Below are 27,981 nucleotides of genomic sequence, written 5' to 3'. Positions count from 1 at the left end.
GACAAAATTATTAATTTTTTTTTAAAAAAACAAAATTATTAGTTTTTCATTTATTATTTTTTAACTTTTTTATCACTTATACTCCATCACATGATAAAATAATATATTCCAACCATAACAAATTAATATATTCTCATTTCATTATATTTGCAATTGACAATACGTTTTTACCAACATAACAATGATGGGCCCCTACAATAAAAAAGTGTATTGTTTCGTGCCTCAATCTCCATATTTCCCACTTCTATCCATGATTTCCTTCCAATGAACCCATGCTCTAAGCAGGATCATCATCCTCACACTATACTCTCTTCGTATTCTCCCATTTCACGATGAAAATGGCCTTACTTTCATCTTCATCAACCCCAATTAAATTCCCCACTCTATCTCCTCTCCTTTCCAAATCCCATCACCCTAGCCAAAAACTTAATCTTTTTCTTCTCCCTGATGGAAACCCCAGAAAAACCCACCTTCCAGTTTTCCCTCTTAGAGTCTCTACTTCTGATAATGGAGCCGGGATTGTAGCTTCATCTACTGTCACTGTTGTTTCTGAGGAGAAAGTTCTGGAAACTTCCCCATCTGAGGAAAAAGTTGGTGAGAATTCTTCACTGAAAGTGGATAAAAATGAGGTGGAGGAAGATGTTACTCCTGTTAAAGCTTCTAGTGAAGAAGTGAAGAAATTCCAGGATCCAAAATGGGTTAATGGGACTTGGGATTTAAAACAGTTTGAGAAAAATGGTAGTACTGATTGGGATGCTGTTATTGATGCTGGTTAGTTCTTGAATTTTCAGTTATTTACATTTTTAGATCTTAAGTTTAAATCTTTTTTAGTTTCTTGTTACTTTAAGGCTGTTGTTGGAAATTTTAACTTTGATTTTGCATCTGCCATTGAAGGTTTACTTGATTAATTTTGATTGAGGAGGTTTTAATTTTATACATGTTCATCCGTTTTCGACCATAGTCAAGGTAGATATTTGTCTAGGGCTCAAGTTAGAAAGGGCACTTATATTTGAAAATTATAATTAGCGAAGTAGATACTTAAAAATTTGCTATTTATGATTATTTTTTTATCAATTAAAAATTATATGACACATTTGCATATCTGCATTTATAATTATAATTACAGTATGTAGGGTTCGTGTTTGTTATTGTTATTTTTTCAAATACCTGTTTAGCCTAGGGCCATAAAATACCAGAACCGCGCTGTCAGACTGTTACATCTGTTACATGGACAATATTGGCATGCACATTGTTGGAATGTTATGGAAACCTTGGATTAGCTATATAGTTAGTGTAATAGATCTAAATTACTGATATTCTTGACACTGGCACACCTATTTGAACATATTGATTTTATACTAGTGAACTTTGTTTTAGGCTTCTGAAGTCTGACTCTGATGAAAATAAGTAATCCCCGTGTCTCTCTGACATCGCTACTGATCCTAACATGTTAGGAGGGAAATGTCAATGTCAGTATCGATCTCTGTAACGAGGGAAATATCAATGTCAGTAGCAATCTCGGATAAAGGAGTAGTTGTTTATATGAGAATGCAGATGGTCTTGTCTATTGATTTGGTTGATGTAACACTGTGTTTATAGGATATCATGCTAAAACAAATGAACGGCCTTGTTTGGTTGTTGTATTAAATGGCGAGATGATAATGAAAATTTAATGTAATTTAGCTAAAAAAATTTTGACAAAAGTTTTTGATCATGCTTTTCATACTCTTTAAGTATTCTTTTTCTTCGCAAATTCCATTCTTGTTCACTACCACTTGTAAAGGTCGTATTAAATTGTAGCGGAAAATTATAAAGAAAAACACATGTTTGAGGGTGATCCTTCCATTACCACGAGAATTACGTAAAACTAAAATTCATTATCATTACCACTAATTGATACTAATAATCAAAGGCTTTGTAATTTATTTTGGAAGACCAACAACAATGTTCATTACCCCAATGTTCCGTTACCCCAATGCCAAGTGGCTTCTGCCTAGTTGGGCATTCTCATCCTTGTTGCAGAAAATCTGTGCACTTGAAATGCAAAATTGAGGAGTCCTTCACTCCTTCTGAAGTGTCATCTCTGAGTAGAGGTGTTCATTCGGCTCATCGGGTTGATTTCGGGTCACGTCTTTTGGGTCGGTTCAAAATTGGGTTGTTTGTTCACATTGATTCTTACATAATTTTAAATTCATATGAATGTCAGGTCAAGACGGGTTTGGTTATAAGGTCGGGTAAACTTCGAGTTATCGAGTTTATTTTGAACACCTATATCTCTGAGAATGAATTGTCTAATGGGCTAATAAGCACTAACCACTTATGTAGTGATTTTTCTGTTGTGGTATGAGAAAGTTTCCGGTTTCTTATGTCTTTCTCGTCTGAAAGTCTTGATCAATTTTTTTGCTTCAGTTTCTTTCAAATGACATCAAATAGCTTCTCAATTTCGAAATGATTAGTTACTCGGTTCTTTGATACGCTTATCAGAGGCGAGGAGGAGGCAATGGCTCCAAACCTACCCAGAATCAACCAGTAATGACGAATCTATAGTTTTCGACACTTCGATTATTCCATGGTGGGCATGGATGAAGAGATTCCACCTTCCTGAAGCTGAACTTCTTAATGGTTTGTCTCCACATTTTGCACACAAATAATGCTTGGTTGTATGACAGCTGAACTCATTTAAATTGATTTTTGTTGTGTTTCGTGTTGTTTTGGGTTGGTAGGTCGTGCTGCAATGGTCGGGTTCTTCATGGCTTACTTTGTCGACAGCTTGACTGGTGTCGGACTTGTCGACCAAATGAGCAACTTCTTCTGCAAAACCTTGTTATTTATCGCTGTTCTAGGGGTGCTGCTTATCCGAAAGAATGAAGATCTAGATAACTTAAAGAAGCTACTTGACGAGACAACTTTGTATGACAAGCAATGGCAAGCAACATGGCAAGAAGAGAGCAACTCCACATCTAAGAAAGATTAACCCGTCTAGCTTATCAGATTTTTTTGATCAAGAAATGGTTTTGTTTGTAAGGTAAGGGATAGCATTCATCAAATATTGTATCCATGAAGACTTGGTTAGCCCTTTATTAATATTATTACTTCGTGCTAAACTAGTTTGTTATAATCTGAAACCAAAATAATATATCTTTATTTAACAATTTGGAAATTGAAGCACCTACCATGGTCATGGCATCAACCCAACATCCTGCACAATGTCAGGGTCTAGGAGGAGGAAACGGACAAATCATAATACCAATAATTTGATTTCTTAAAATTGTTAAAAATAATAGCTACTTTGTTCCTTATTTTTTGTTTTGGATTATAATAAACTACAGTGAAATAACTCATTAAATCATATGCATTTTTATTTATGTGAAGTTGCTCATGGTGTTTGCTATCAAGGGTTATTTGGAGGGGTAAATTCTGTACACTCGATCTCCTAATCTCCACCGGGAGCCACTTAATGGGGTTGGATAACAGAATGCTGCTGTAAAAATAATATGCATTTTCTAGAAACGTGTATACATCAAGTTTAACGACACAAAAGATTGAGTACAACAACTACAGGTTCCAACAAGATCGACGATTGATCAGCTAAAAATTTCAGATTCTAAGAAGCAATCAAACACTCAAGCAAAATTCAAATTTTGTTGATAGAAAAAGTATGAGCCTAATTTTCTTATTCAAACGTGATGATCTTATAGAATGGCGTTTTTTAATGCATTGAGCCACTGATAAGAGGAGATCAATCCCCTAGAACACTACTTGCAAGGACAGTGATTGGAACTCTAGCAAAGTGCCCCTTGTTCCCTCGCAGTATCATCTCACCAAAGCTATAATTACTCGTTGCATCCGTTGCTTCCACCACGAGCTTCAGCTTACGAGTAGCATTGTGACTGATAGTAAAAGCTTTCGGTGTTACCTTCACTCTCACACCCACCGGTGCCCTCACCATGATATTGTATGTCTCGGTTTCCTCGCCTACATTTGTCACCACCCTTACAACTTTCCTCGAACCCACCAAGTTTGAGATTGTTACAGTAGGAGCATTCAGATCTGAGCACCACCCTCCTCCTTTCTTGGTAGGACACCCGACTCCTACAGCCCGTCTCACAGACTCATCGTCAACCCCAGGGACAGCGCAAAGAAACTGTACGTAATCCTTGAATTTGGAGATGAAAACGATACCAGGGTCGACAGCACGAGCTGGGTTAATTGATCCGGCTCCAAAATCAAATGGGGTGGCTTCTATCAACTGGTTGGTCTTTTGTGCCATTATGGGACTGCCAGCATTGTCAGCTACATCTGTTGTTGTCATCAATGCTGATATTATAGCAGAAGGCTTCCAGTTGGGATGTTTATGTTTGATCAAAGCAGCAACGCCAGCTACATGAGGCGTGGCCATGCTTGTACCCGATACAAGCGCAAAACTTTGCCCTGAAAGCATGAAACAGCAACATACATGAGTGATGAATAGAGGTGTTCAACAGGCTGGGTCGGGTCATGTCAAATGTTAAACGGGTCAGGATAGGTCAAAGCCCGTTTAAATCCAACCCTACTTTGACCCGTTTTTTAAAAGTTCATAAAATAGTTTTTTATTTTATTTTATGCCCCGTTGGGTCGACTCACCTATCTATATAATAATATCATATAAAAAAAGTGGTAAAATTTTTTTCGCAACAAGCTCCTATAATTATCCGGCCCGGCCCTTTACAGGCCCGTTAAAGACCCAACCTGCTAATGACCCGTTAAAAAGTGACTCGACCCTTTACAATAGTTTGGTACGCGATGAAATGGTAAAAGTACAAAACCATTCATATACTTGGTGAAAGTACCTTTCACATAACGATCTCCCTCGCTGTTAGGACTCCAGGCAGCCCAAATAGAAGAACCTGGAGCCATGACGGTTGGCTTCAAAACATCAGCTGTTTGTAGAAGTGCATTGTTCACATCAGGTCCTCTCGATGAGTAGGACGCAACAATCGGAGCTTGTCCTGTGTATATCGCTTGCCTGCCATCCAATATTCGGCCAGTGGCACCGAATGCAAGCACTCTTCCTGTTCTACCTCTAAACGTTCTCGAGTTGTAGTACTGCCAAAGAGCCTGCATACGAAAAATGAACACATCAAACTTACACAAGATGGGTTTAACAGATTAACTAATTATACATACCGTGGAAGCTTGTATATTGTTTAGCACGATTCCAGGCATCTCCATAGTCACAGTCGTACCCTTGACTTCTTCCGAACCTAAATCAGGGTCCATAGTCATGATAAATCCAGCAGCTCCTGCTCTACGCATTGTTTCCGAGACTTTAACTATGTTTGCAGAGTCAAACTCAAAATCATAGGTGTAAGTGCAAATGATAAGTTTCCCGCGAACCAAAGATAGGATAAAGGCATCGGGATTTTGGCAACTTTCAAGGAGGCCAACGCTGGCGTTGTGTCTACTGACATCTGCTGCTGCAGCAATCGGAAAAAGTGCTACGCCTGGCGTTGGAGCTGTAAAATACAAATGCTATAAAGTTAGAAAAATGAAGAAAAATAGCTAAATTTGTAATTAAAAATAACAAATGAAATGAATCGAGTCTTATTTACGTGCAAGTCCCAAGCCGGACAGGTTGTGTCCATCGCCTAATACTATGGTATTGTTGTATTTTCGATCAGTGATGGATGCAGCAACCGTTGTAATCCATGGACTGAAAGAAAGAATGGAACTCGAAGAAGGACCGCCATTTCCAGCAGCTTGAATTACAACAACACCAGCTTTTGTAGCAAACAATAGCTCCATTTCTAGAACATTAAGGAAGGCTGAAGGCCCAGGTGGAACACTCGATGGCCCGACAGAGAGGCTTAATATATCTACTCCATCTTCAACGGCCTAACAGGAAAACAATATACATGACTGCCTTTAGACATTGTTAGATATTTCTTTCCATCCTCGTTTTCGTATTGAGAAGGTATAAACTGAAAGTATTCAGTTATTCAAACTCCATTTGGTAAACAAACCTGATCAACAGCGGCTACAACATCCGACATATAGCCCCCAAACGTGTAAAGAGCCTTGTAGACAGCAATGCTAACAAAAAAGGGACGGTGAACTGATTTCAGTTAAAAGAAATGTAGGCATCCTAATTTTAGGTAATGGGTTGTTAAGTTAAGCTGGACTTATTGTAAATGCTAGCATATTATCGGAAAAATACGATATGTACACACTTCATAAGCCAAAGAGATACCATCCCAAAACCATATGGAAATGGGAAGAAGGGCTCCAATAATTTATGAAGTGTGTACACCATCTTTAATTGTCGATGTGGGACAAACCATCTCAACATGGATTTCTAATGCAATGGTTGAATGTCTCACCTAGCTCCGGGGGCCATGCCGCTAGCGTTTCCATAATTGAAACCATTGACAATGACCGGTATATCATAGTTTCCGGCTGCTGTTGATGCTGTATGGCTATCAAATAGAATCAACAAAAGGGCATCAATAATTTCAGAAATCAGATAGATTGCTGAGTACATTATAGGTCTATTTACCAACTGATATCAAAGCATTGATTATAATGCAATTTGATCATGATTTAAGGCCAAAATTAATGCTGAAATTACCATTATGTGACTTGCCTTCCATGACCATCAGCATCATAAGGGGAAGCATAATCTCGTGTAGCATTGAAATCGCCAGCAGCAATCGCAGCACGCGCAAAATACTGTGCACCAACTATCTTCCCATTGCAGGCTGTAGGGGAAAACATCTCACCTGTGGCACATTTTCCTTTAAACTTGCTAGTATAATCAGCTTCCTTGATTCTTAAGGATGGCAAATTAGCAAAACTTGGGTGGTTCGGATTAATCCCTGTGTCGATCATGCCTATAACGATCCCTGCACCGGAGAGCCTCGCACCACCCAAAGTTGGCCAAACACCAGTAGGAATACCCAGATAATCAGGTGTATGAGTTGTCAGTTTCTTCATCTTTATATCTTTATGTATAGCCCTAACTCCTCTGGCATTCCTCAGAGTTTCAACAGCCTGCAAGCAAATATTGATCGTCAGTTTTTGATAGAGGAGAATTTAGGCTCGGGTCTGCCTAAGCCATGGTCTAAGTCATTTGAAAAAAAACATCAATATTGAAGTGTGTAACACATGACACAAAAAAATGACACTCAAGTTGGTTCGATACACATGTATTTACGAGGGTTCAGCCCACCTTATACTAGTATCCATGGCCGTCGATTAGCAAGGGCAAAGCCAGGACCACAAATTTTTTAGGGCTCAAAAAACCTATGTTTATATATATGAGTAATATTAATTTGAATTAAATTTAGATATAATTTATATTTTTTCGCTAAGTAAAATGAGTGATTTATGCTTTTTTATAAAGTAGTTTAAATATTAACAATAGACGAGATGTCTCTGAGTAAATATATATCCTGAGCCCCTGAGGCTACATCCATCAACTTAATATATATATACTATGATTGTATTGTTAAGAATGAATAACTAGAATAACTAACAAATTTGATTTACCTTTTTGGATGTGACATGGATGGCAAATCCATTGAGCAAATGACTATAACTGTAGAGCTTTGTGTATGACCCTGAATCCAACACGGTCTCTAACAAAACATCATGCTGTTTACCTATCATTTCTTTATGTACAACTATGTCATCATAATTCCTGCAAAGGATGAAACAAACAACATCAAAAAACACAATCATACGCTCATTTAATTAATGGTACTTAATGGTGGTAATATAAATGAATTTTAGTGTTAATTTTGTTTAGATGTGCTACGTCATTCCTATGATAATAAAAATCCCATCCTCAAACTTATTTTTCCTTCAAAGTTTTTTATTAACCGCTTAAAAATTTTGTGAAGTAAAATATAACTGGATTAGTTAATACCAATATATTTTCAACTGACTATAAACCTCGTCAATTGCAATATATTTTCATTAGCATTTCTAATATTTAATACCAATAACCAAACAAGCTGTTAAGTTCATCGGTACCTGAAGCTTCCTTGATAAGTACTCTTTGAAACAAAAGAATCATTCTCCATAAGAACCATGAAGACTTTGGCATGCACAATCAAAAGATTCAACATGTGACAACAACATAATAGAATAAAAAAAGCTAGATTAAGTTGCATTTTTGTATATCAAGAATAATGGCAAATAATAATGAATGTTATATATGTTTAGAAGATATTATTTTTATCAAATTTCAAGGACTACAAAAGAAGGATCATAGTAACACCCATTATATAGTTGAATCAGGAGGATGAAATGCTTGATCAATTAGGTAAGCAGGAAGGATTCACATGCTTGTTTGCATCAAAATCAGTCATCCATGCATCCTGCATTTCTCACCCACTTCCTTTCTTACTCTTTCTTCAAGTCTAACTATGTGTAAATGTATGTATGTTCAGCTTGGATGTGCTTTAAGACAACTCCTACATATCCTTGAGTTAACTCTTACATAAAGAAGTAGGCTTATGTAGCCTGTCTCAAACTCTAATATGGTTGTTAAAAATCATTCACACCTTTATGTACTAACCAATAATTTATTCCCGTTTGGTCATTTTGACCAGTCTTCAAAAGCCCGTGTTAAATAAATACAACAATAATGTCAGAAGTTTAATCCCAAAAGATTGTGATTGCAATTGTGGCAGTGGTTGTCGTAATGTGATAATAGGATGATGCGATTATCATACTGTCAAATATCGAGCAAAATTATATGTGGCCTAAAATATTTTTTTTTTTGTTTTTTATATATTTAGTGTTGCAAAATTAGACCCAACAAGGAAAAGGAAGAATGAGAAGAATAAAGGCTTATGACACTTGTAATGTAAGAAGGTCAACAATGTGTCTTGAGCACCTAGCAGGCCAGCAAGCCCCATTGCCTCACTAACACTTGCTTCTCCGAGCCTGCCTTATGCTCTCATGATCACTCTCCGGATGATTTAATACCTCACACTCTATTAAAGAACCTCTTTTATTTTACAAAATATCTTTTTAAATAGTTGACTTATTTAACTAGCTGATCCATTTTTTCCCTATTTTTCAACGACTTTTGGCTTGTTGGTCCTTTTTTCCTATATTAAATAATCAACAAATAATACGTAATTTTATAAATTATCTCCCTACACAGTTGACTTATTTGGTAAATTAAAAGCCAACATTTTGAGGTGGTCAAATAAGCCAATCAAAAAGCCATAGTCAACAATCATTTGCCAAACAACCCCATAAAAACTAATAAACAGTGTTACAAATTTACCTTATTATATATATATATATATGTGTGTGTCACAAACTAACTTTTAAATGTCTTATTTACCTCTATTTTATTCATATGCTATACTAGAATCTCAATAACTCTTATATTTTGTTATTATTTAAATACAACAATAGTGTTTTATAATAAATCAGTCATTTTCTTAAAATTTATACCAAAATTAAAATAGTATAAATATTTTAGAAGCAACAAAAAAATAAAAAAATAATCTTAATTACCTGCAAAAGGAGAAAGGCTAGTTTTCTTGTTATAAGAGTGATGAATTGCATGAATATATTTGTAGATTGGTTTAATTTGATGCATATATGGATGTATCCAATAAGTCCAAAAATCTATGATGGCCACATAGATAAGTGTAGAAAACACATTAAGTTACCAAACCAACATCACTTATTCTTGTATAACATCTTGTCCATCATGTTTCAGCCAAGTATTCCAAAAGTGTAAGGAATAGTGCTCCTAATGCTAATAATAGTATAATACCATTGATTCCTTTATTTGCTTTATCAATTCTCTCCTTGTAACAACATTTTCTGTGATTTTGTATCAGTAAACAAGTCAATATATTAATTCTTTAAAATTTAATATATCCAATTTATAACTTTTTTTTGTTAGTTTAAAGTCTAAGTTAGTACTGATTTCGTCCTTTTAAAATTGCTATTATACTAACATGTTTTGAAAAGAAATATTACTATCTATATCAATTTCAAAAAAACGTAGTAGTAGATTGTTGTATCAACAAAAATTGAATATGAGTGTATGACGATGTTAATATGTTATCATATGTATGTGAACTAGATAGTAGATAGTAGATAGTAAATAAAAATAAGGAAGAATTTACAAACAGACTTTCATCACGCTTAGTTTGCTCTATTTTTCATTTTAATCAATTTTCTAATGAATTTGCTTCATTTTAATTTTTGGATATGGTCTGACCATTTTTTTTTAAAAATTATCAATGGTACCCCTAAGTTTTTTCGATGATTAATGGTACTCTCGTGTTATTGAGCGTTTTACAACCGTAACTATTTCTAATTTTTTCCATCCAAAATCGTCAAAAGTTGTTCACTTTTTTTTCTTTTATTTTTTTAATATTTTAAATTGAAAAATCAACGAAAAAAGAAAAAAAAATTAATGGTTTAGGATGATTTAGAACGGAAAAAATTAAAAAGGTTACAGTTGTAAAACGCTTGATAATACGAGAGTACTATTAATAATTGAAAAAACCTAGATGTACAATTAATAAAGTGTAAAAACTTAAGGGTACCATTGATAATTTTTCCTTTTTTTAATATATAAAAAAGCTATAAAAGTGAAGAAGACATGCCTTTAGAAGAGTAAAAGTAGTGTTTCCAAAAGTTGAGGCAAATAAGTAGGCTTGTAAATGCAAAGACAAGACAAGACAAGACCTCCACAAACACAATTTCTGAACCATGACTGAAAGAAGTGAGGCACCAATTCTCGTATAATTTGTGGCATGAATACCTCGTTATAATATGTTGATTCCTCTAACAAAAGCTTTAAATTATAAGATTACTCTTTATTCATTGCTTCAATTTTTTTATAGGATTGAAAATTATTGGGTGATGGATTAACTTAATTTGGACTTAGGAGCAAACTATGTTCTATGTACATCTTAATGTGTTGTATGAATCCTATTTATATTTGAAAAACCTACTTTGTCACTAAAATACATATATATATTTTAATAAGGTTGAGTATAAGAACAAGTAATGTTTTCTATATTATTTCAGTTTTATTTGATTATTTTAAAGATAACTTTTTTATTCACAGTAATGTTAAAATTAAGGTTATTTTCAAATTATTTATTTTATGAATTGTGACTTATCTCTATCAAAGCATGTATAATTCATTTGTAGAAAGGCTTTTGCCTTTAATTTTTGCAGCTTTCCTTTTTTTTTTTCTCTTAATTTACGTACATCTAAAAAAATCTAATAGATTATTATTCTATCCATTAATCTATTTTCTCAAAATATTATATTAAATTATCATTAAATTATGCATTCAAATTATTCATTACCCTATTTTCTCAAATTATTTTAATTAAATTACTCATTCAAATTCAATATGCTTATTTCGCTGGGGCAAAAATAGATTTATGGTTTTTTGATTTTGAATATATATTATACTATATTAAAATGACTAAATTAAATTAAATTATTGGGAAATTTTACGTGGTGACCCTGAGCTTTTGGCTTTTTTATAAATATTTTTTTTAAATCCACATGGTGATCTTGAGGTTTCAACTTTTCCATGTGGTAGACAAAATTTAATTTTTTTGTTAAATTAAGTATTTATTTCAATGAGTTTCGAAATATGTGGTCAATTAGGGTGATCACGATCTTTGTTTTTTGGAAAAAATATCATTAAGTTGGGTAAAAAAAATATAAAGTTAATAATAAAAACTTTCCTTTTGTCTACCACATGAAAAAAATTAGAAGCTTAAAGTCACCATGTTGATTAAAAAAAATTTATCAAGCATGAGAAAGCCAAAAATTCGAGATTATTACATGAAATTCCTCTAATTTATATGTTTTTCTTGTATTTTATATAAAATTACACATGGTGTTTACTACTAAAAATAAATCGAAAATAATATTTTTATTAGTGTTAAATCTCATAAGAATAATGTTACATTACATCTTGGACCTTTAAACAACACCCTAAATAAAAGCCACTTGATTGCATTAGTGAATGGATATTCAAAATACAACCCTAAACAAAAATGTGGTTGGTCAAAAAAAAAAAAAAAAAAAAAAGGTTAAAGGTGGTAAGCCAACCAAACCCAAATGACGGTGGCAAGACCATACAATAACAAGCAACAACTACTTCCATTTAGTATCCTCCACCCACCCTCCCCTTATCCTGCGCACGTTATCATCTCCCCCACCCACCACCCCCTAACCCCATGGCCAATCATCCTTCTCTCTCTCCTCCTTATTTACTTTTCAAACCCATCATCTTCTTTCTTTCTCTCTCCTCTTTTTACCCATTATGGCTTCCGCTTCTCCCTCCGACAACCCCTATCCGGCAACCAATAACCCTAATCCAAATCCTAGTCCACCTACCACCCGCAAGTTTCCGGCTCCATGTTGGACTCAAGATGAAACGCTAGCGTTGATCAATGTTTATCAAGACAAATGGTATTCTCTTCGCCGCCGTAATCTTCGTACTGCTGATTGGGAAGCTGTTGCGGATGAGGTGAATCGTCGTTGCCCTAATCAAGATACGCCCAAATCTTCTGCTCAGTGTCGTCATAAAATGGAGAAGCTACGAAAACGGTATCGGGCTGAAAAGCAGCGGATCGGCTCTCTTCCTCCTCATATTAGTTATAATAACAGGTTCTTCCCTCCTTCTTCTTGGGTGTTTTTTGATCTTATGGATACTATGGAAATTGGACCGGTTTCCAGGTCTGGATCTGTATCTGGGGTTGTACCTGTTAGTATTAATGGTAACAATTCTAATGATGTTAATTTATTGAAAGATGGAGATAAATTGAGTATGATTCAGAATGGAGATTTTGTGGAGGAGGAGAAACAGGAAAAAAATGATTTAGGGAAGTACTTTGATGAGATTTTGATGGGTATGGGTAAACGGGTTGGGAGTAGTAGTGGGAGTAGTTCAATGAAGCTTAAGTTGAAGAATCCGAATCATAATCATAATGATAGATACATTGATGAGAATGATGAAGGATATAATAATGATTATAACAAATCTGGTAGAAATATTGTTTCTGGGTTGATGAAGAGGAAATTTGACAATGGTGGTGGTGGTAGATACGGGAAGGATTGGTCATCATCGAAAATGAAGGGAGTTGATGCGGTGGTGGAGGAGATGGCGGCGTCCATAAAGCTATTGGCGGAAGGAATGGTGAGGATGGAGACAATGAAATTAGAAATGATGCAAGATATTGAGAGGAAAAGGATGGAAATGGAGATGAAAAAGAATGAGATGATGCTTGAATCTCAACATAATATCATTAATGCATTCATTCAAGGATTGAAGAAGCATAATAAGAAGGTTAAAGTTAATCAACAACAATGAACTTAAGATCAATATTAAGAATTAAAGATCAATCAATCAAATCAATTAAAGATCAATTATGGTTCTTGTGATAGGGTTTGATTCTCACGGCTACACCAAGAATTCATTTATGTAAGGGATTATTCAGCCTTATCCCGATGTAAAAAAAATGTAAGAAGTTGTATGTTTTTAAGTGGTTTTTAAGAATAATGTAGTGTAGTTGATAGTAGTATATAGATTGATGAGTGAATTGAGTAAAAATGCTTGTTGGAAACCAATTTTTGGTTGGAAGTTAATGAGTATTGTTTAGTTCAACTTTCATCTTATGGCTTTGGTTTGGTACTAAGTTAACAAGGTTGTGGCTTTTTAAACTACTAAGCAATGTAAAATTTTTAGTTTAGAGAATGAACTATTGCCTATTGGGTGATGTTTATGGTTTGTAGTACTTACTATTTTGGGAATTGATGAAATTTCATTGTATTGAGTAGCATTAATCGATTTGTTTTGGTTTATGTAGTCGATCTCATATTGTCCGCTATATGAGGAAGATAATGTAGTAACTTTGAAAACATGAGCTCAGGCCGACCGGAGTCTTGTAAAATTAAGTAAAAGATTTGGATTTTGGTAGCAACATATATAATCAAAGAAGATTCTCTTATTCAACTCTTAACGGCAAGCTTCAAACAAATTTCAAGGTAATAGCCTTTTTAAAATTTAAACAAATTTTTTCGTATAATATTACAATTACAATATAATCATGTGGGAATAGGAATTTGTGAGAATTTACGAGACTTTTAAATGTTAAAAGAAAGATAAAAAGTGAAAGTGTCACCTTCAAATACTACCCTTTAGATAAATAAAGACTCAAACTTTGTTTTGAAATAAAGTCTTATTTCCTCCCTCAAATCCCTCGGTCATAGGACTGGCAAAAGCTGACCCGACCTGCTAACCTGATCTGAAACCGACTCGAAATTAGCGGGTTTGGGTTTAGATTTTTTACCCAATTAATTAAATGGGTCAACTCGACCTGATCTGTTTATTAAATGGGTTAGGTTCAGGTTGAATATTTAAACCCGAAAAAAACCTGTTTAACCCATTTATTAAATTTAAGACAGATCAACATTTGCCAAATACTTCGTAAAACTAAGATAATACCAATTACCATGTATTGAGGGATTTGTCAGCTGAAGATGACTTTCAATAAGAACGGAAGTTGTCCCACATCGGCTAAGGGATTTGTCAGCTGAAGATGACTTTCAATAACAAAGGAAGTTGTCCCACATCGGCTATGAAAGATACTAATAAAAGAAAAATCCTTTAAATCACTTCCACAGATCTCATACCAACTTACGCAGCCACGCCGTGAGCACAAAGCGAACTATTCTCTCGCCTTTTACTAAAGAATATCTTGTGCTCGCTGCATTAAGTGGCATACGTTTATTTTTGGAGGAAGCCTTTAATTAAGGTTAAATGGGTCAAATGACCTGAAATATATGAATTTAATGACCTAAAAAAAAAGTAGGTTAAATGGGTCATTAGCAGGTTGATCCGATCTGCTACAGATTAGGTCGGGGTTTCAATTTTTGACCCATTAATTAAATGGGTCAGGTTCAGGTTAAGGGTTTATTGACCCATTTATATATGATTCGAACCTGAAAATGACCCAACCCGACCTGTTTGACACCCCTACTAGTCAGTCATGCCAAACATCCCCTAATAGTTATATAGTAGGGTCATAGTATTTACCCCCAATTAATAAATTTTATATATTTTAAAGTATTGAGATTTTAACTTTAAATACTTTGTATAGTATTATTTTTAATTGACAGTTTTGGTGGTATTTTGAACAATGAGCAACACTTTAGAGTATAAAAGGTTAAATATTTTAATATTTAGGGGTATACATGATTAAATAGTAATTAGGGGTATTTAAAGTAGCCGTTTAAAATATAACAAAGGATGCTGTCATTAATATACAAATATTGAAATATTTAGAAATAATCAATAGTTGTAGGTATTATTATTCACTGTATATGGACAATAAATGAAATTATTGAGAAAAAAATTTCCAATTAAATATCACTATTTTTTTCATTGTGAAGCAGCTTCTTTTTTGCCATTAAACATTTCATTGGCTTTATTTTTCCAAATTTTCATTTATTTTAAAGTTCCCTCTTCAATCAAAACAACAATTATTATAAGCAACTACCTAGTCGGACTAATGACAAAGATATTCAAACTCTGGTTCCAAGGATTAAACAATGCTACCAACATCAACCAAACAATAATAATAACAACCAAAAACAAATTGGAATCATAGCTGAGGATCTCTGTCCAATGTTTGCCCAAAGGTAAAAAAGAACATAAAACTTTACCTATTTGGCTTTTAACCAGTAAAACTATTTGTGGAAGGATGAAATAACTGAGAAATTAAGAGGAATAATTATTACAAAAAACTATAATCTATGTGTAAGATCTTCATTACTATCAGTTTTGATTCTCTGGATTGAAATCGGAACCGGTTTTTTCAAGACAGAAACATTAACATTGTTCCAAACATCTGGCATTGTCGGCAGCTTCGCAATTTTCTCGGAAATAACCATATCCTCCGGAAGAACAGACCCGAACACTGTATAAGCCTTTCTCCATTCGACATGGTTGGCTAAGCTTATGAAAAACTCTGGACCAGACCCTACCCATGCAACTGCACCTCTCTTGATAGTTCGACACACTTCAGCAGGCACCTGCCGGAAAGGTGTGCCTCCTGCTTCAAGTGTTCCTTGGATCAATGCATATGGGGGGCCGAAAGAAGCCTGGATAACAAATGATTCACGATGCACTTCACTCATTTCGCTTATACTGTCAATTAACGACATATAATTGAGAACGTAAAGAAAATTTCCACCAATGAATATAAGTATAACTCACATCGTTTATGTGGTTTCCCTTTAAGTCCCAAGAATCCCCTCGGTCTTCTGCTCGGTAAAATTGGCAGCCAGCACAGTGGCCAAGCGTCAGTAACTCAAGAATGTACAGTACCGAATATGGAGCAGAATCTGGGTAAAGCTGCACCAAACTCAGACTGTCAGAAAAAGATGTGTCTGACGCATTCCCGTTAAGGACAAGAGACGAATCACATCAGACCTTGAAACTAAACTAAGAAAAGACGAGAAAGATTTCAACTTTTTGAATAATTCAAGTTCAGCCGATCAGCTTTACGGCTGAACTCACAAATCAGAAGTACTTACTTTTATGTGAAGGGTACCATGCTCTGTCTCCAAACCAATAATTCCCTACAGGAAAATAGAGTGAGCAAACGAGTACAATGAAAGCGAGGCAACAAGAAATAACAGGGCAACAAAAATTGCTTCAAGGAAACAATAGACTATATTTCGTGCTAAAAATAGTTCTAGGGCAAGTACAGGGCATGATCCAAATTTAACCCGAAGAAACACTCACAAAAAAGCAAAATATCAGTTGCCTTGGTGTATCTCATAATATTACTCCCTCCGTTTCACAAACGAAAAAAGAGCACCAAGGTCGTCCTACTAAAGTTAATGAATAAACGAAAAATGGGAAACACTTCACGCCCTGCAGACGAGGACGAGAATTCTATGCATATCAAGTAGTCTATACTTCACACAAAGCTCACATGAGAGATATAAAGCTTTGTATGCATCAGTCAAAACATGAGTCAGCTAGTTGTAGGTTACTCTCAAAGCAGTATACGAGTAGAGCTGTTGAGGTTATATTCAAACAGTCATCATCGTCATCTTACCCAGTGTTTTCCGCCCATAGAAATTATGATCAGGGTCTGGGAAGGAAAGGAAGGCGGCAATTCAAACCCATAAAAAAGAGCGCGGCCAAAGAGTTCCTCGACTCGAAAAAGAATAAGGTATGCTAATTGAGAAGTTTGCACACCTATTATGTAAAGGTGAGAAAGAATGTGTATCCAGCATATTATGTACCTCTCCTTTGCCAAATACAAGACCAGATGTCCACATAACGTTGCTTCCCGCATCTTGACGCTGAGGAGCCAATGTGTCCTTCTGCTTCTTCAACCAACACTGAAACAGCAGAAGTCACCATAAATAGTTGAAACATCCTTGGTAACTAATTATCATTTTTGAGCATGTGCAAGGTGTCAAACCATACAAGGAACAAAAATTAAGGGCCTTAAATATTGGTTTATGTTAGTTTACATTATGTTATCTTTAGTATAATTACTTGATTTAGGCCCCAAATTTACAAAATAAATGTAAAACAAGCATGCCTCAAATTTATTAGAAGTTTTTGCTCCACCACTGTCATTTCAGTTAGGAAAATACTGGTAAGTGGTAAAATCAGCAAACATGAAACAATTTGTCTTAAAATGCAAACACACTTTGCATAACCAACTACTCAAATAAAAAGCAATTCACAAATTCAACTGAAACAATCACAATTCAAGGAAAAAAAAAATCCCATTTGGGAAACACCCATTTCACAGTTCATATTCTTACTTCAGTGAATTTCATCATCTTCATCATCACATCACATAGAAAAGAAACAAGCTTTATAGTTTATACAATAACTCTCAAACTCAACCCAAACATTCACAATACATATACCCATTTCACCAAATACCCACAAGAAAAAGCTGATAAATAAACATCCAATCAAACCAATTCACTGATTCAGTCAACGAATATTCAATCAACAATAAAATGATGAAGCTAACCTCACCAAATTTCGATCCACAAGCTTGACGATCACCACAAAAGACCCAAGTATCGCACAAACAGGGCCCATTTTTACCACTACACATTGCCTTACAAGATTTACAACACTCTTCCGCAGAATTAAACTTATGGTCTGTACCCCACTTAACTGCAGAACCCCAGAGCTCCAAATTTGGGATCCCTTTACAACACTCACCCACATTTTCCCTCTCTAAATTACTCCCATCATTCTCATCTACTGTTAATTTATTAAAATCAGTGATTGAATTGCTGGGTTTAAGTACAACTGAGATAACTACATAGACTAAAGTACAAGCTAATAAACCCAGTAAAATGATACCCACAGAGAGCCAGTTACCCGCGTTTGAGTTGATTGAGCGGCGACCCATTTGAGATTTGATAGTGAATTGCAAAACCCAGTAGTAAACTATTGTTGGGGATTTGATCTATTGTGGCAAATTCTAGAGTTCATATACCTAAATCACGGTTTTCCAATGCAATTGCACGAATAAAGTTTGGGAAAACACATTGGATTTGAAGAATTTGTGAACGGAAATGAATAATCTGGTTGGGTTATTAGCGAGAAATTAGTGGAGGTAAAAAGATTGAAGCTTTATTTGGGAGAAATTACAGTCGCTGTTTCACTTGCAAGAGAGTGCGTAACCATTACGTTTGTTCGTCGTGATCGCGAGAGTTTGAAAATTGCCTAAATAAATAAATAAATAAATAAAATATATTAATAATCCAATCTTTTACTACATATGCTGATAATAAACTAAAGTTAAAGGTTGAATTATTATAAAATAAAATGTTATGGTCCTAGCAAACTAAAGGCAAATATTAGATTATTAAAAATAATCTAAAGATGAGATTATTCACAGCAGATGGGTGAAATATTGATTATCAATATCAAGTTATCCTAAGTTAAAAGGAAAAGGGATTTACCAATTGTAACTTGTAATCGGTAATTTGCAACAAAGGTCCATTCGCTATAAAAACTTTGCAGAAATTGGATTATTTTTCAAAATGTGAGATTATTAGTAAAGAATGAGTGATAAGTAGGATTTTTTAGGATAATTTTTCCTTGTCTAAATTATAACGAAGTTCTTAGTAAATAACGATGATTTACAAAGTTAACAAATCACCCTAATATAGTAGAATTTAATAAGATGGGAGGTTTGTAATTTTAATTTATCTTATTATTTAATTTTATTTATATATTTTACTATTTTTTTTGTCTTTGTGCGATAATTAATTAAGAATTTATGTTCTCAAATAGAGTAATTGCTTTATTTGCAGAGACAGACGTACGTAGTGACGTTGATATAAATTCTTCTCAAAATGCACATTGTTGATACATGTATCTTTATGTTAAACCTTAGAGAGATAAGGAGGAAATAGAATGAGTAAAAGTTAGAAGATGAACATGTTTTTATTCATCGGTGTGGTTTTTTTTACATTGGTGAACTTCTATATTTTCAGACAAGTTCATCTACAATTATATTAAATGCATTCACATTAGGGTAAATTCATTAATTACCTTTCACACTATATTTCAACACTCCCCATTGAATGCATTCTAATTATGTAAAAAAAAATATTATTATAATATTTCTATTTAATACTGCCTCGTTAAAAACCTTGTCAGGAAAAATCCAATGGGATAAAAACCTGAATGAAGGGAAAAAGAGTGCACTGAATACAAGTTGCTCGAATCTCTTTGATGGAAGGGACTTTGTAAACAGATCTACAAGATTTTCACTTGATTGAATTTGTTTGACTTTTATTATTTTATACTTCTGGAGGTCATGTGCAAAGAAAAGTTTTGGTGCTATGTGTTTGGTTCTATCCCTTTTATGAAGCCTTCACTAACTTGTTCAATACAACCGGTATTATCTTCAAAAATTACAGTTGGAGAATTTATTATCGAGTTTATCCCACATTCTTCTTGAATGTGACCAATTACTGACCTTAACCAAACACATCCTCTACTTGTTTCATAAAGGGCGATCAATTCTGCATGGTTTGATGATGTAGCTGTCAGTGTCTGTTTCGTGGATCTCCAAGATATTGCGGTACCTCCATATGTGAATACATATCCATTTTGTGATTTAGCCTTATGGGGATCTGATAAGTATCCAGCATCTACATATCCAACAAGAGTAGCATCTTGCTTTGATCGATAAAATAGTCCAAGATCCATCTTGCTTTGATCGATAAAATAGTCCAAGATCTTTAGTTCCTCGAAGGTAGCGTAACAAATGTTTTATCCCACTTCAATGTCTCTTTGTTGGTGAATTGCTATATCTAGCTAATAAATTAACAGCGAAAGCAATATCAGGTCTTGTATTATTAGCTAGATACATCAGAGCTCCAATTGCGCTTAAATATGGCACTTCAGGGCCAAGAATCTCTTCATCTTCTTCACAAGGTCGAAATGGATCATCTTTTGGTTTTAATGATCGCACTATCATTAGAGAGCTCAGCGGATGAGCTTTGTCCATATGAAATCTTTTTAGAACCTTTTCTGTATAGTTGGATTGATGCACAAAGATTCCACCCCTTAAGTGCCCTATTTCTAATCCAAGGCAAAATTTTGTTTTCCCAAGATCTTTCATTTCAAATTTTTTTATCAAGGTATTTTGCAGTTTGTTCAAGCTCTTTGGGAGTTTCAATGACATTTAAATCATCAACATAAACTGCAATTATAGAAAATCCTGATTGAGTCCGTTTAATAAATACACAAGGACTGATTTGATCATTTTTGAATCCTTCTTTCAGAAGATATTCACTAAGACGGTTGTACCACATTCTTCCAGATTGTTTTAGTTCATAAAGTGACCTTTTCAGCTTTATGGAAAACATTTTTCGTGATTTGTGGTTTTCTGGCAACTTAAGTCCTTCGGGTACTTTCATATAAATGTCTGTATCAAGTGAACCATATAAATATGCAGTCACAACATCTATAAGTCGCATTTGCAAACTGTTTGAGACAGTTAGACTTATCAAGAATCTTAGTGTAGTCGCATCTACTACTGGAGAATACGTTTCTTCATAATCAATCCCTGGTCTTTGGAAAAAACCTTTTGCTACAAGTTGTGCCTTATATCTAATCACTTCATCTTTCTCATTTCTTTTTCTTACAAACACCTATTTATAGCCGACCGGTTTTATACCATTTGGTGTTTGGGTAATTTGTCAAAAAACTTCTTGTTTCTCAAGTGACTTTAATTCCGCTTGAATAGCATCTTTCCATTTTGTCCAATCATTTCTACGCCGACATTTTTGTATCGTTCTTAGTTCTATATCATTTTCATCAAGTGTTATTTCGGTGGCGATTGAATGAGCAAGTGTGTCATTAACAATAACATTCTTTCGATTTATTTACCTTTTAGTTAAAATGTAATTAATCGAAATTTCATTGTTACCTTTTATATCATTATTTTCTTCTTCTCTGAGATTTTCATCTTCATCTTCAAAACTTGTTTCTTTACAATTCATTGAAGAAGTAATATTGATAACATTTGCCATTTCATTCAACCTTTTGGATTTTCTTTATTTCAAATCCTTTGAACCAAGTGGTCTTCCACGCTTCCGGCGTGCAATAGATTCATTTTCAGTAGTTTTGTTATCAATGAAAATTTCAATTCGTGCCGGAATATTTGCCGCAGGAATATATGATTTTGCCACTTGTTTTGTTTCTATGAATGCATCAGGTAATCTGTTTGCAATACATTGATTATGGACAATTTTTCTAACTTCTTGTTCAGAAGCATTCGTTTTTGGATCATATATTTTCAAATGCATTGCATTCCATGTGAGATCTATTTCCTTCTTATTTGGGTCCACTTTCTCTCCCCTTAAGGATGGGAATATTATCTCATTAAAATGACAATCTGCAAATTTAACATTAAATAATCACCAGTCATTGGTTCTAAATATTTGATAATTGATGGCATTCAAATCCAACATAAATTCTTATCCTTATTTGTGGACCCATTTTTGTACGTTGGAGTGGTGCAATAGGCACGTATACTGCACATCTAAATATTTTCAAGTGTGATATTTTTAGTTTTTGACCATGCACTAATTTTTGTGGTGAATATTTATGATAAGCACTTGGTCTCAATCTTATCAATGACGATGTATGTATTATTGGATGGCCCCACGTAGATGATGGCAATTTCGACCTCATTCCAGACCATTTTGAGTATGAACATGAGCTACTGGATGTTCTACGTCACTTCCAATTGACGTACAATAATCATTAAAAGTTTGAGATGTAAATTCTCCGGCATTGTCAAGCCTTATTCGCTTAATTGTATAATCTGGAAATTGATTTCTCAATCGAATGATTTGAGCAAGTAATTTCGCAAATGCCACATTTCTAGTTTGTAGGAGTTTCTTCATATATCTCCATGACTTCTTTCTAGAAATATATAAATGGCCCAAAAGCAGGATTAATTGGCCCACATATATCTCCATGACTCCTTTCTAGAAATTTAGGAGTTTCAGTAGCAAGTAATTCGCTTAACTGGTCTAACCATCGTGTTGAGGCATCAATCAATACCACAAAATATCTAAATGGCCCAGAAGCAGGATTAATTGGCCCACATATATCTCCATGACTTCTTTCAAGAAATTTAGGAGTTTCAGTAGCAATTTTATTTAAAGATGGTCTAATTATCAATTTGCCCTGTGAGCATGTAGAACATGATAATTCATTTGGTTGAGGAATTCTCATTTTCTTCATTGGATGCCCTATTGAATTTTCAATAATTTTTTGCATCATTCCCACACCAGAATGACCCAATCGGACATGCCATAAATTCATCATTTATTTATTATCTAACTTTTGGTTAGACACCATGTTTATCTCAACTGGTTTTATATTAATGCAATATAATCCCGATGAGTATGCTGGTAATTTTTTATGAATGCTTTTCTTGCCGCATTTTTCAGATGTGATGCATAAATATTCAGTATGATTTTCGGTCAATGTTTCCAAATGATAACCATTTTGGCGTACATCTTTGAAACTTATGAGATTTCGTCGAGATTTACTCGAATATAAAGCATCATTAATTACTAGTTTTGTCCCATAAGGAAGTATTATTTGAGCTTTTCCATATCCTTCTATTAGTTTAGTAGTTCCAGGGATTGTGATGACATCTGCTTTCACCATTTTCAACTCAGAAAGTATTCTTTGTGCTTTAGGATAGTGTAAGTTGTTCCACTATTTAGGAGGCATTAACATTTGAATCCATTTTAAAACTGACTCATATCTTCATATTAAACAAATAGATAGTTAAAATAAAATTTCATTAACATTAGATGATATTGCGTATAAAAAGGAGATTGCGTATAAAAAGGAAATACAACTAAATAAGCACCACAACATTGTTAAGAAAAATTCAAATATCTTCGCCATATTCTTTATCATTTTCATCGCCATCTAAATAGAAGTCTGAAAGGTCAAGATTAGGCATTGACGTGCTTGCTTTATTATAAGGATCAACATTAGGCATTGAGGTGCTTGCTTCATTAAAGTTTGCTTCCACACCTTTTCCCTTTTTCTTTTGGGAAGCTAGATATAGCTCCACCAAATGTTTGGCAGTACGACATGTACGTGGTCAATGCCCTGTCATGCCACATTTGTAACAAATACTTTCTTTTTCTTCTTGATGGCTATTTTTATTGTGATATCCAATTTGTTTTCCCCTTTGAGAATTATATTATAATGACCATTTTGACAATTTTGGGGAAAGTGACCTCTACCGAATCCTTGAAACTTTCTACCATGTCTATTAAAATTTCCACGACCTTGTCCTCGTCCTTTTCCTTGGAAATTTCCGCGTCCTCTACCACGGTTACTATAATTTCCACGGCCTTTATTTTCAACGGCATGTGCTTCAGGCACATGTGTTTTAGTAAAGTGTGTCTCACGGATAGTTTGAGATCCAATAAGTCTCATATTATGATTTTTCCAAACAAGATCATTATGTTGTTCAGCCGGTGAGAGTATTACACTCAGATCTGAATATCGTTTGAAATTTCTTTCCCTATATTGTTTTTGCAGAATAATGTTTGATGGATGAAAAGTAGATAATGTGAGTTCAATCATTTCTGCATCAGTCACCGGGTGCTCATAATATTTCAACATTCATGCAATTCGGTATAATGTTGAATTGTACTCACTGAGAGTCTTAAAATCAGAAAATCTTAAATTCTTCCACTTATGGCTAGCCTGGGGAAGAAGCACCATTTTGTGGTGATTAAATCTTTCAACAAGAGATTCCCACAATGTTTTGAGATCTTTTATAAATAAAAATTCAGATTTAAGGCTATCATGAATATGATGCCTCAGGAGGACTAAGGCTATTCAGATTTAAGGCTATCATAAATATGATGCCTCAAGAGGACTAAGGCTTTGACCTTTCTTAATTTGTAGCTACCTTTATTTTGGTAGCTTCAGTTCCATCTATTGGATCCTTTTTTTTTTACTTCCAATACAGTATGTTCAAGTCTTGGAGCTTCTAAGTTCATGATGGCATCTTCTTTCCATTCTAAGAATTTTTGTCCAGTTAAGTCTAATATGTTGAATAATCTTTTCGTAATTTCTGCCATACTTGCTACATAATATATAATTTTTTTGTAAGTATATGACAATGCAATAATTTTTATATTTTCATAATAATAAACCATTTAGAAAAATTATGATGTTTTAATTTCATGATCTTCTCCCCCTTGGTTTATTATTATGAATTTGTTGTAGATAATAAATTTAGGAATAAATCAAGAGCAAGAGAATTAACAACAATAATAATAATAAGGAGAAGAACGAAAAAAAAATTAAAGACAATAAATGCTAAAGAGGGTAAAAAAAAATAGCATATACATAATATATTAATATAATTTAACAAACAAAAGAAAATATGACAAAGAAAATCATGTGCATTTTGTTTCTTCTTCTTCAAAATAAATAACTTCTTCATAATTATTATAATTTCTAATGCTACAAGAAGGACCACCAAACCCATAATTAAGGAGATATATAATTTGAGTTTGACAAAATTTTTTTCAAATCTAAAAGTATGGGAAGAGGGAGAAGATGAATTGTTTTTGTGATGGGGGTACATTGTCGGTGGAAGGAAGAAGGAGAAAAAAGGTTTTTGATGTAAAGAGTAAAGTTGAAAGGATAAGGGGTATGTGGTAAAAAAATTAAGGTAATCCGATTTTATAGAGGGTTATCCCAAATTGTACAATATATCGTATTATTTATGTATACTTAAAAAAAATACATAAAGTAAAAGGTAAATAAAAAAAATGCACATGGATATAAATGCAAATACTGCAAATAAAAAAATTGCTAACCGTCCATTTAGGCGGTAAAAGAAAAACAATTAGGCAGCCATATAGGCGGTTTAAGAGTAACAAAAGAAATAAATAATACTAAATGGACGGTAAAAAAAAATGAACCAGCCATATAGGCGGTATAAAATAATAAAAAAAGTAATAAAGTGTCCTTGTCATCCGTAAAGGTGACGTATTGTCCAATAAATTATTTTATGGGTTATTTATCTTGCAACGTTTAGTACTTGTTTCTCCCTCATTATCTTTGGTTCTTTTATTACTTGGTGAGGGTTTATTTTCAGTTGATGTTGTTGGAGCATTATTAGTTGGTTGTGTTGATGAATTATTTGTTGGTCGTACTGGTGTAATATTAGTCGGTGGAGCTAGTGGATTATTAGTTGGTCGTACATGTGAATTACGAGTTGGTGGTACTAGTGGACCATTAGTATTATTGGGATTATTATGTCGGAGCTGATTTAAATCAGTCCTTGCTGGGTTAGTAATGAAGGGTATGGAATTATGCTCAATTATAAAATATAAAAATGTGTTACAAACACCTTGGATGACGATGTTGATAACATTTGATTGTTGGTCCATTTGTGGGTACCGATGAAGAAAATTGCTTAATTAGGTTTTAAAAATATTACCTTCTTGATTACTAAGGGTAGAGCTGGTGCTGATAACGTGTTAAAACTTAGAGAGATAAGGAGGAAATAGAATGAGTAAAAGTTAGAAGATGGAAATGTTTTTACTCATTGGTGTGGTTTTTTTACATTGATAAACTTTCATATTTATAGGCAAGTTCATCTACAATTATTTTGAATGCATTCACATTAGGGTAAATTCATTAATTACCTTTCACACTATATTCATTAATTACCTTTCACACTATATTCAACACTTTATGCATTATTTGTATTTATTTTTACTTAAGTGTCAACCATTTGGCAAATCACAAATTTTTGTATGAGACGGTCTCACCGTGAGTTATGTTTCATACTTGGATTAAATAGTTCAACTGTTCAATAATAGAAACTTTTAGTTCGTAGGCTTCTAATTTTAAGGTCGTCTCATCGTGAGACCATCTGATACAATAATTTTATAGCTTTTTGACCAACCAGCCAATAAATTAAAATCCAAAAACTAATTAAAAACCAACACAAAAGCAACTGCAAGTCTGCGAAACACCTCATATAACAGTTTTGCTACTAGGAATACTATCTATTAAAATCTATGTTAGGGTAGGCTAACGAATGCGGAAGCGTGAGCCTAAAGGTAGCACGAAAGGTTGATGACCATGACTTGAAGGTGCACTAATGAACTATGGTTATATGCAAGTATTAAGGTGATTTAAGCAATAAAAAGCACAACAATCATTAACACCAAGATTTAAGGTGGTTCACCATTAATGAGGCTACATCCACCATCTTAGGCTAATGTATCATTATGTAGTTAAAGGATAGAGGAGCTTGAAAGCTCATTACAACGTTGAAGGAATTACATCAATGGAGAATAGTGTGTGTGAGCATTACATGGAGTAGAAAATTAAAAGAGTGTATGGTAAGGATAATGGGAGAATTGAGCTCTTGGCTTGGCTCTACACTATACAATAAATAAAATTTGAATAAAATAAGATTATTTAACAACTTAATTTCAAAAATAAGTTTCGTGAAAACTTAATTCCCAAAATAAGCGTCCGTACATTCAAACCTAGCCTTGGGGTAAGTCGTTGTTGCTAACAACGAAACACAAAAAAAAAAATTAAAAGTCATAAGTCGATGTTACTAACAGCGACTTAGGGAGTTGACCAGTCAACTCCTTAAGTCGCTGTTAGTAACAACGACTTTAAGGTTAACTGATCAACTCCTTAATCTCGTAGGTTGGAATGAGGAAGTAACTGAGAACTGAAAACTTAAAATTCATTAAGTCGCTGTTACTAACAGCGACTTAAAAAAAAAAAATTTTAAGTCGTTGTTAGTAACAGCGACTTACTCCAATGCTAGGTTTGGATGTATGGACGCTTATTTTGAAAATTAAGTTTTCACGAAGCTTATTTTTAGAATTAAATTATTAAAACATCTTATTTTATTCAAATTTTCATACAATAAAGCACTACACATATAGATAAGCCAATGGGGAACCTGGGAAGCTAAGACAAAATTAGAATTCAGAAGCAAGCAAATAGCAGGTGCTAGGCTGTTTTTGACACCTCTTTCTAGCTTCCCTATGGTCTCCTTTATGCTCCCATAGCTTCATCTAGCTTGTGTGTACTACATTGCCTTATATGTCAACGATAAACCCATGTGAACACACTTCATACACTTGTTTTATGCACACAATGAGAGTGTGTACTACATCATAAATTAGAGTGTCCATTACTACTAAAAATAGTACATGTTTAAGGTCTAGTAATTATGATTTGTTACTTTAACCTTTAAGACTAAACTCTTCTACACAAGACTCAAGTCACACACTCTTTGAATCTATAACATTAAATGTCATTGATTTGTAAATCAATAGCAAAATAACCACCAAAGCAATTAGCATGCGTATTGATTTCATTCT

At 34.0% G+C, this 27,981-nt stretch overlaps 4 protein-coding genes, 1 non-coding gene and 1 pseudogene across 6 annotated transcripts; 3 read left to right on the top strand and 3 right to left on the bottom strand.

The window, feature by feature from the left end:
- The first annotated feature begins 176 nt into the window (after positions 1-176).
- LOC130801604 (light-harvesting complex-like protein 3 isotype 2, chloroplastic) lies at positions 177-3,351 on the top strand. The gene is made up of 3 exons (XM_057665481.1): positions 177-771; positions 2,485-2,622; positions 2,724-3,351. The coding sequence occupies exons 1-3, from the start codon at positions 333-335 to the stop codon at positions 2,972-2,974; spliced, it is 828 nt and encodes a 275-aa protein (XP_057521464.1). The 5' UTR covers positions 177-332; the 3' UTR covers positions 2,975-3,351.
- Positions 3,352-3,481: 130 nt separating this feature from the next.
- On the bottom strand, positions 3,482-8,173 carry LOC130801605 (subtilisin-like protease SBT2.5). Its single transcript, XM_057665482.1, has 9 exons — positions 8,014-8,173; positions 7,528-7,678; positions 6,623-7,029; positions 6,360-6,455; positions 6,003-6,072; positions 5,592-5,874; positions 5,167-5,495; positions 4,830-5,097; positions 3,482-4,431 (listed from the first exon to the last, which is right to left on the bottom strand). Exons 1-9 carry the CDS (start codon positions 8,151-8,153, stop codon positions 3,740-3,742), a joined length of 2,436 nt encoding a protein of 811 aa, XP_057521465.1. The 5' UTR covers positions 8,154-8,173; the 3' UTR covers positions 3,482-3,739.
- Positions 8,174-9,508: 1,335 nt separating this feature from the next.
- On the bottom strand, positions 9,509-12,154 carry LOC130801772 (delta(7)-sterol-C5(6)-desaturase-like; annotated as a pseudogene).
- LOC130801327 (trihelix transcription factor ASIL1-like) lies at positions 12,037-13,822 on the top strand. Its single transcript, XM_057665156.1, has one exon. It carries the CDS (start codon positions 12,314-12,316, stop codon positions 13,361-13,363), a length of 1,050 nt encoding a protein of 349 aa, XP_057521139.1. The 5' UTR covers positions 12,037-12,313; the 3' UTR covers positions 13,364-13,822.
- Positions 13,823-14,695: 873 nt separating this feature from the next.
- Positions 14,696-14,811, top strand: LOC130801979 (U5 spliceosomal RNA). Its single transcript, XR_009039700.1, has one exon. It is a non-coding gene; the product is annotated as a U5 spliceosomal RNA (small nuclear RNA).
- Positions 14,812-15,596: 785 nt separating this feature from the next.
- Positions 15,597-18,758, bottom strand: LOC130801328 (uncharacterized). Of its 2 annotated transcripts, none has more exons than XM_057665157.1 (5): positions 18,063-18,758; positions 17,311-17,409; positions 16,591-16,635; positions 16,271-16,408; positions 15,597-16,155 (listed from the first exon to the last, which is right to left on the bottom strand). In XM_057665157.1, the coding sequence occupies exons 1-5, from the start codon at positions 18,450-18,452 to the stop codon at positions 15,799-15,801; spliced, it is 1,029 nt and encodes a 342-aa protein (XP_057521140.1). In that variant the 5' UTR covers positions 18,453-18,758; the 3' UTR covers positions 15,597-15,798. The 2 variants fall into 2 exon arrangements, with proteins under 2 accessions (XP_057521140.1, XP_057521141.1); XM_057665158.1 differs by having other exon boundaries at positions 18,068-18,407.
- Between the last annotated feature and the right edge of the window lie 9,223 nt (positions 18,759-27,981).

The sequence above is a fragment of the Amaranthus tricolor genome, chromosome 15 (assembly GCF_026212465.1).
Source record: "Amaranthus tricolor cultivar Red isolate AtriRed21 chromosome 15, ASM2621246v1, whole genome shotgun sequence".
Taxonomy (NCBI): Eukaryota; Viridiplantae; Streptophyta; class Magnoliopsida; order Caryophyllales; family Amaranthaceae; genus Amaranthus; species Amaranthus tricolor.
The sequence above is the reverse complement of the archived record's forward strand: the minus strand, read 5'-3'. Positions and strand labels throughout refer to the sequence as shown.

Excerpts from the sequence above, each read along its gene's own strand:
- LOC130801604 (XM_057665481.1), top strand. The coding sequence starts at position 333 with ATGAAAATGGCCTTACTTTCATCTTCATCAACCCCAATTAAATTCCCC. Across the intron at positions 772-2,484 it reads GGATGCTGTTATTGATGCTG|AGGCGAGGAGGAGGCAATGG; the intron begins GTTAGTTCTTGA and ends TACGCTTATCAG. Across the intron at positions 2,623-2,723 it reads TGAAGCTGAACTTCTTAATG|GTCGTGCTGCAATGGTCGGG; the intron begins GTTTGTCTCCAC and ends TTGGGTTGGTAG.
- LOC130801605 (XM_057665482.1), bottom strand. The coding sequence starts at position 8,153 with ATGCAACTTAATCTAGCTTTTTTTATTCTATTATGTTGTTGTCACATG. Across the intron at positions 5,496-5,591 it reads GTCCGGCTTGGGACTTGCAC|CTCCAACGCCAGGCGTAGCA; the intron begins GTAAATAAGACT and ends TGTATTTTACAG. Across the intron at positions 5,098-5,166 it reads ACAATATACAAGCTTCCACG|GCTCTTTGGCAGTACTACAA; the intron begins GTATGTATAATT and ends TTTCGTATGCAG.
- LOC130801327 (XM_057665156.1), top strand. The coding sequence starts at position 12,314 with ATGGCTTCCGCTTCTCCCTCCGACAACCCCTATCCGGCAACCAATAAC.
- LOC130801328 (XM_057665157.1), bottom strand. The coding sequence starts at position 18,452 with ATGGGTCGCCGCTCAATCAACTCAAACGCGGGTAACTGGCTCTCTGTG. Across the intron at positions 16,636-17,310 it reads TTGTATTTGGCAAAGGAGAG|GGAATTATTGGTTTGGAGAC; the intron begins GTACATAATATG and ends ATTTTCCTGTAG. Across the intron at positions 16,156-16,270 it reads AGGGAAACCACATAAACGAT|GCTTCTTTCGGCCCCCCATA; the intron begins GTGAGTTATACT and ends TTTGTTATCCAG.